This window comes from Glycine max, chromosome 11 (genome assembly GCF_000004515.6).
Source record: "Glycine max cultivar Williams 82 chromosome 11, Glycine_max_v4.0, whole genome shotgun sequence".
Taxonomy (NCBI): domain Eukaryota; kingdom Viridiplantae; phylum Streptophyta; class Magnoliopsida; order Fabales; family Fabaceae; genus Glycine; species Glycine max.
Genome location: NC_038247.2, coordinates 13,851,674 through 13,859,723, shown reverse-complemented (window position 1 = coordinate 13,859,723; position 8,050 = coordinate 13,851,674). Strand labels below are relative to the sequence as shown.

Here is an 8,050-nt window from a genome sequence, read left to right as displayed (position 1 = left end):
ACGTTTACGGCACGTGCTTCTTACTATCTCTTACGTTGGCGCGCCGTATCACTTCTTTTCTCCATTTTTTTGACTACTTACTATTGCTTTGGTGCCCTAGCTACACAGAGCATCTTCTCCGACAAAGACCATCGTCTCCGACAACCACCATCTCGTGTCCGTTGCGTCTCGTTCCGTTTGAAGCCGCCGCCGACAAAGGTATGGGTGCATTTAGCTCTTCTTTGTGTATCCCTTCATTTGCATGTGTTATATTCCTTCATTCATGTTATGATTCTGCTTCATTGTCGTCTCAGGCCCTTGGTTGTTGTTGGTTGTCTTCATCGTGGTCTACATTGTACTGTTTAAGGAAGATAAGCTGGTTCCGTAAGGTAAGATACATTGTGTGTTTTGTGAGAGAAAGTACGATTTTTGTCTACCTTATGTAACCTGCAGCTATGGGTTGTAAATTTTTTTTTTTTTTTTGCGTTTCAGTGGGGTTTATGTGGGGCTCATTGATGAAGCTGACTTGCGAGCAGTGAGTGAACGACTTTCGGGAACAGCCTGCTGCCATCCTTCATCAGTGGTGTGTCATCCTGTGCCACATTATCAGTTTCGTTGAGCGTTTGGTCTAAGTTAGTACACTGAACTTGATGAAACCCATGATGTTTAATTTGAGCTTCAGATTTACTGTCTTCATGTTTAGTTGTGTCTGTAATTGAATAAACTGGAGAATAAATTATATATAAGTATGTTGTTTGTAAAAGTTTTATTTGATGAATTACATAAGTAAATTGATTTATTTTATAATTGCCGTTAAGATGAAACATTTTGGTAGTTGCAGTAGCTTGTATGAAATGTTATGAGTACTGATGGAAAGAGTTGAATCTCCCTCTGAACCCCTTTTCAACTCAGCCCTTAACTAACTCTCTAATTATTCAACTAACTATGGGGGTTACATATTAATACTGGTGATTTCTGATCCTGATCCTGGAAAGGTACTTGAGCCACTTCTAGAAGTCCTAGAATTAAAACTGAACATCTTAACTTCATCAAAAGAAGGGTAACCACTGTATGGTAAAGCACATTCAGCTCTAGACCACGTAGTAGCTGATCTTATTTTTCCAAGCAAACTCATTTCCATGTTATCTTCATCAGACTCAATGCTGTCAATTTCCACCTCCAAAATTTTCACAACCTGCCTCATTGTTGGTCTAATACTAGGGTCTATATGTGAACACAACAAACCCAAATGAAGTAATCTCTCACCTTCCTCTATGGTGTATCCCCCTTTAGCCTTCAACCTTTCATCAACTGCACTGTGCAATTGGCCTTGCACCATTAAGGACATCAGCCATTCAATTAGCCCCGGCTTATGTTCTTCAATAGGTCTTCGTCCGCAAATTACTTCCAACACCAATATTCCAAAACCAAACACATCAGACAAAGTTGACGCTGTTCCTCTTTGAATCACTTCAGGAGCAATGTATCCTAGTGTCCCTATTACTCTTGTTGTGCTGACCACTTGTCCCTGATGATCATGCATACGAGCCAATCCGAAATCTCCCAGCCTTGCATTCATGTCCTTATCAAGAAGAACATTGCTTTCTTTAATGTCCCTATGCAAGACCTTAACTTCCCAACCCTCATGCAGGTATAGAATCCCTGTGGCTACATTTTTCAAAACTTGAATCCTCTCTTCCCATGTTAGCATCATTCCCTCTTCACACTCAAATATCCATTTGTCTAAACTTACATTGCTCATGAAGTCATAAACTAGAATCAAATTTCCCTTTTCTTTTTTGCACCAGCCTCTTAATCCTACTAAATTTTTGTGCTTCATTCTGCCAAGGCTTGAAACCTCGGCCAAAAACTCTCTCATCCCTTCTTCCCTTTCTTGAGGAATTCTCTTGACTGCAACTTCTACCCCATGCAAAACCCCTTTATATACCTTCACGGTCCCTCCTACAACAACCACATTCTCTTCAGAAAACCCCCTTGTTGCTGCATCGATCTCATGGAAACCTATCCTGTGAGGCCAATACTCCAGTTCCCAATCTTCAACTTCTTCTTGTGTCTTTCTTCTGCGGAGAACGAAAAATGCTACATAACCAAAACCAATGATTAACACAAATACAATACTGGTGACACCTACCGCGAAAGCTTGTGCTCCAGGAAACCACTTTTTATGATGAACAAATGAAGGCAAATTTTCTGTCACTAATGCATCACCAATTGAAAATTTTGAATCACTAAAACTCCAAGCAAGAATCTTAGCACTGTCTATTATCCTCCCTGTTGAATAATTATTTGATATCAGTAGTGATGTTTTTGTTCTTCAATTGGGTGTTGACATCAGCCACAAACAGTTCACTTTTCCTGGTTCCTGATGCTGTAGTAGTCTTCGTATTGTGAAATTTGAAATTAATATTGTTGCAAAGGCAGAACAATGGAAATTTCAAAATATGAAAGTGCGAACTCACATGTGGAAATCTATCAATGAATTTAGCTGCATTAGCAAGTTCAGTGGCAGCTCTGATTTCTTCATTTGTTGCCCCATCCTTACCATAGGCAATGTTTTCTTTGATGCTGCAACTGAAGAGTATTGGTTCCTGACTGACAAGGCCTATAAGCTTTGGTTAAGGATTGACCCTAGGCCTAAACCAGCAACCACTCCATCTTGCACTGCAGTCCTGTAAGCTTTGGTTAAGGATTGATTGTATTGAGCTGTAGCTTGACTCTCGCCTGTAAATGATGCAACCTGCATTGGAGGAATGTGTATCTTTTATATTCTACTGTCTACAAACATGTAAAAGAACAAGATTGACAAGTTCCATTATGAAGATTGGCATACTTGTCAAATTGAATCAATTGTGCGCTCTACTATAGTTGCTGCTTCAGAATAAGCTGCTTGTCCACGGGATGGCAACATTGCAAAAGTAAAGCTCATCATGGAACCAAAGATTACAAGAGGTGGAATACAAGATAAAAGGACAAGGGTTAGAAGCCAACCCTTGATGAATGCTATGACTAAACGTCCTAAAAAACATGCCACACACTGTATGAATTTTCTTACCTGGTATTATCACACAAAGGATAAAGAAAAAGTTAATTTTTATTTTTATTTTAATTTTGTTGTAGAGGAAATAGTGATGATTTGGTAGTTGTAGCTTTTCATTAATACCTTCTCTCCCAGGGCTTCTTGAATAAGAAGTGTGTCACCTGACATCCTTCCAACAACCTCACCAGTATTGGTTTCCTTGTCAAAGAAGCTGATATCTTGCCTTAAAATTGCTCTGAGGTATAAGCCTCTTATTCTTGCTGCTTGTCTCTCCTCGGTGGACACCCAACAAGCAACCTCTGAGTAATCGTTTACCCAACATATCCAACCATGAACACTCCTTCATACTTGATTCACTTCTTGTTTGTTCTTTTAATTGGTTACTTTCATCCGATAGTCTTCATGATGCAAACCATTTACCTTTCAAAATTTTACCTATACCTCAATTTTTTTCTTGTGTTTTTCGTGTAATTATATAATGAAAATAGAATTTATCTCTAACTTAGAGATTTTTCATTTGTTGTTTGTATAAATGTTGTTAATAAAAATACAGAATATATATCCCTAACTTTTGGCTTGTTGTTTACATAAATGCTCTTACTAATGGAACGTGATTGAAATGAAGATAGTAAGACACAAAAATACTTTGTATAAATACTGAGGCTTGAAATACTCCTTGTGATTATTATTAAGAGAGTGCAAACTAAAGAAAATATTACTGAACTGAAATGGAACAAAACACTTTGGTTAAAAAACCTTAGACTTGATTTCAGCTGCTAGCCCTTATGGGCAATCCATTATTCATTATAGTAAATGTTAGTTAGTATCTTATCACATCATGCTAAAAAATGATTAGGTTGCTCTAGATCAGTATCTGTCTATGATCTATGGTTCCGATTTATTTTATATGCAACTTATGAAATTATAAGACTGACTTGGTAGGGTTGAATTGTCGATCTAAATAAAAAGAATTTTGTTTCAACTTGAATACATATTTTGATGAATTTTGTTTAAACTTATATTAATTTATTATGATGAATTATCTTAGATTCATGTTTCATGCATTTTGATGATATTAATTATATATATAATGAATTTATATATCTATTTTAAAAAGAATCTAATTTAGGAACATCTCTAATAAATTATAAGGTTGTATAAATGAATTAAAATTTATATATTCTCTTTTATGATCTCTAATTAAACTATGAAAAATTAATAAAATAACAACTAAGAAGCTGTCTATACTAGTATATTCAATTTTTTTCTTCCTACCCTTAAAAGTAAGAATCTGTCTTAATTTATTTTGCTTTTCTCAATACATCACAGGACCTATTTTTATTTATTATACCATGTGTTTTTTTATACATGTGTGTGACTTGCTTGGTCGGCTTTTCACTCAATGAACAATACTAGTGGCACTGTTTTTTTAACAGTATTTTTATCATTGATTGAAAAGGTTTAAAATTTATTAGGTGATGAGTAGTACTTCTAAATATATATACAAAAAGAGTTATTAAATGGCCTGTGTGATCCATCAAAATTCAAGATTTTTAATAATAATATATTTGAACCAATCATATAGATAATGTTGAAGAAAAAGATCCAGATAAATACAGTGTTACTAAAATGGTCTTCATTCCTATTAATTATTTAAGAACTTCATTTTAATTCTAAACCATCATTTTGTTGAAGTTAGCAAGAGAAACAGAAGGGTACAACAGAGGGGGCTTGGTGGGGGCTTGTTGTCTATTGTAGGGCAGGGTGGGGGCTTGTTGTCTATTGTTTGTTTTTGTTCCTGCTAGTACAGGATTCCTTCTATGTATATCTTGAAGTACCTCTGGTACTTTTTATTAATATAAATTATCTTTGCATTTCAAAAAAAAAAAATACTATTTAATACCTTTAACAACTAGAAAGAGTAAAAAAAAATAATAAGAACAGAAATACCAAGATATTAATGGATGTATAAAATTATGAATGATTCATATATTACTAGGATGTTCTTATATGATAGTATTGATATACTGTTATACAATGTACAAGATTTATTTGTTTAATCATAATAAGTGCAAATTATTGTGACTGCTTTACTTAATGGATGTCTTACGATTGAATTTCATTGTGACACACAATATGTTATGCTTAATTTTGGACACCTTGTGGATTTTGCATTAATGTAATTAGACGTCATTACTTTTTACCTGATGCTATGTGATTTACTAAATTCATATATACATGTGCAGTGGTTTTCTGATCGATCACCGCTAACAGAAGAGACCATGACCACACTCCGGCATAAATGGGCGGCCTATTTTATCCAAATGAAGAAATGCGAACCAAGAAAAAATTTGATAACTTAGGAACAGTTTTCGTGTAGGCCAGAATTTTATTTGTCTGCTGAGAACAGTACATTGTTTAGATAACTTGAGTTGTATATTGAATTTAATTTTCTCTCAGGTTGAACAATTTCCTATCCAGCCCTTCAATGTGGCCGTGTGCCTTGAACAGTATATTGTTTCAGTTAATGCTTGAGTTGTATACTGAATTTAATTTTCTCTCTGCTTTTTGTTTCACTTAACATTTGATAACTAACTTTTTTGCTTGTACTTAATTGTCTATCATAATGTTGTCGTGTCATTAACTTTTACTGCTACAATTGCTGACTTTAAACCCAGCTAGGTAACTTCTGCTCAGGGTGGTGCTGACAAGGACTACAAGGAGGTACCCCCACCTCCTTTGTTTAAACCTGCAGGTGACCTGAAATTACCATCAGGGTGGTGGTCACTTTGTTGTTCCTCTAAATTACCATATTTAAGTCTATGATCTATTGGGTTTGTTTGTTCTTGTTGTTGCTATAGGGGGACACATCAACCAAGCTGTGACCTTCAACAGATCTTATTACAAGGTAATCACTTCAATGAACAAATGGTTGAGTCACTAGGGATCGTATACTGGAATTGAAGTTTCTCTCTGCTTTTTGTTTCACTTGAACATCTGATAACTAACTTTTTTGCTTGTACTTAATTGTCTATCATAATGTTGTCGTGTCATTAACTTTTACTGCTACAATTGCTGACTTTAAACCCAGCTAGGTAACTTCTGCTCAGGTTGGTGCTGACAAGGACTACAAGGAGGTACCCCCACCTCCTTTGTTTAAACCTGCAGGTGACCTGAAATTACCATCAGGGTGGTGGTCACTTTGTTGTTCCTCTAAATTACCATATTTAAGTCTATGATCTATTGGGTTTGTTTGTTCTTGTTGTTGCTATAGGGGGACACATCAACCAAGCTGTGACCTTCAACAGATCTTATTACAAGGTAATCACTTCAATGAACAAATGGTTGAGTCACTAGGGATCCTTAATTAAGCTCTGTGTCTTAATTTAATGACTTTAAAATCAACAGACATTATATATCATGCATGTATCCTTCTAAGAAGCATTTTCATCTGCTTTTAGGATTTTCAAAGTGCTTATATCATCTTTTTATTCCTTAATTATGTGCTCTTATGATTAAATTTGACTAATTAAATGTATATTTCTCCCGATTATTATGATCAGGTTCAAATTATAGGACAATTGTGCACGTACTATAACCTGAACAGCCATCCACAAGGCTTGGGTTAAAAATAAAACCGTGGAACCAGCACATTATTACTGCATAATTTGTTGTTAAAAAAAAAAAACATTCCACGACGGTTCTAAGGAAATGACCGTCGTAGAAACGTGATGTTTCTAAGACGGACCTACAAAGCAAACCGTAGTAGTATTAATTCCCTCTTTTACGACGGTCGTCGGCAACAGAAGACCGTAGTAGTATGAATACAAGTCTACGACGGTCCATGCCATACAACCGTCGTAGAACACGTTTATCTCAACGACGGTGTTGTTACGTGACTATAGTAGTATTAACACCGTCTCTTACGACGGTCGTCCGCAACAAAACACCGTTGTAGTGATAGGACCCTTCTACGACGGTTCGGTTCTGGGTAGACAACCGTCGTAGTCTGTTGTTACTTCTACGACGGTGGTGTCCCCATGCCCGTCGTAGTCTGTTGTTACTTCTACGACGGGGCTGTTGACAGCCGTGTTTGAATTGTGGACCTTTCTACGACGGTCCTTTGGAAACAACCGTCGTAGAACAAGATTATGTCTACGACGGTGCTGTCCTTATGGCCGTCGTAGTCTCTAGTAAGTTCTAAAGACGGGGCTGACCGACAGCCCGTCTTAGAATTCTGTAATATCTACGACGGTTTTCTATAACCGTCTTTGAAAGCCATCGAATTTATTACGTCGTCGCAGACAACGACGGTCTTCAACCGACGTAGTATACCCATTTTAACCGACGTTGAATTCTGCTTTTGTAGTAGTGTCTTCACAAGACTTTGTTAGATCTTCTTAAATTCTTCTCTTAAATGCCTTATCAGTTATGGCTTATGCTTGCTATTGTATGAAATATCAAACACAAATTAGCAAAACATAATCAAATGATGGATCGGATGTTGCTTTTATCATTTGTATTTGTTTGCATCTAATCAAAATAATTAGGAGTCCTAATTTGTCTTAAGTCATAAAATGACTTTTGACTTAACAGAACTTTAAAAAAAACCCTAGTAAAACAACATCTATAATAGTTGCTTCCAATCATAGAAACTTAGATAGTAGATATCCAATAACAAAACACTAATTATAACAATAATTTCCAGGTGTGTTCGTGGTACAATTTGGTTTGGTTCGATTTATGCATGTAAAATCACAAACTGAACCGAATTGTGCAGTTTGGAGAATTTAAAAACCAAATCAAACCAATGACCATCTATTTTATTTTATTTTTTTATAATTTTTAGTGTTTTAGTTTGGCTTTTGATTTTTTATTTTACATTCGATTTGATTCGATTTTGAACACTCTAATCATAAGTAATGTGTGAAAGGAAAAAAAAAAATAAAAGAAATAAAGATGTAAAAGAAAGTTTGTATTAGTATACAACAATATGGTGAAAAAGTCATGCAT

At 35.6% G+C, this 8,050-nt stretch overlaps 1 protein-coding gene across 1 annotated transcript; it reads right to left on the bottom strand.

Annotated features, from left to right (window-relative positions):
• Nucleotides 1-931: 931 nt before the first annotated feature.
• On the bottom strand, nt 932-2,536 carry LOC100795856 (L-type lectin-domain containing receptor kinase VII.1-like). Its single transcript, XM_041006812.1, has 2 exons — nt 2,460-2,536; nt 932-2,312 (listed from the first exon to the last, which is right to left on the bottom strand). Exons 1-2 carry the CDS (start codon nt 2,534-2,536, stop codon nt 932-934), a joined length of 1,458 nt encoding a protein of 485 aa, XP_040862746.1.
• Between the last annotated feature and the right edge of the window lie 5,514 nt (nt 2,537-8,050).

What these genes read in the sequence shown, in the direction of transcription:
- LOC100795856 (XM_041006812.1), bottom strand. Translation starts at nt 2,536, where the DNA reads ATGGGGCAACAAATGAAGAAATCAGAGCTGCCACTGAACTTGCTAATG. An exon ending in TCATTGATAGATTTCCACAT is followed by an intron (nt 2,313 to 2,459) that starts GTGAGTTCGCAC and finishes ACCCAATTGAAG; the next exon opens with AACAAAAACATCACTACTGA.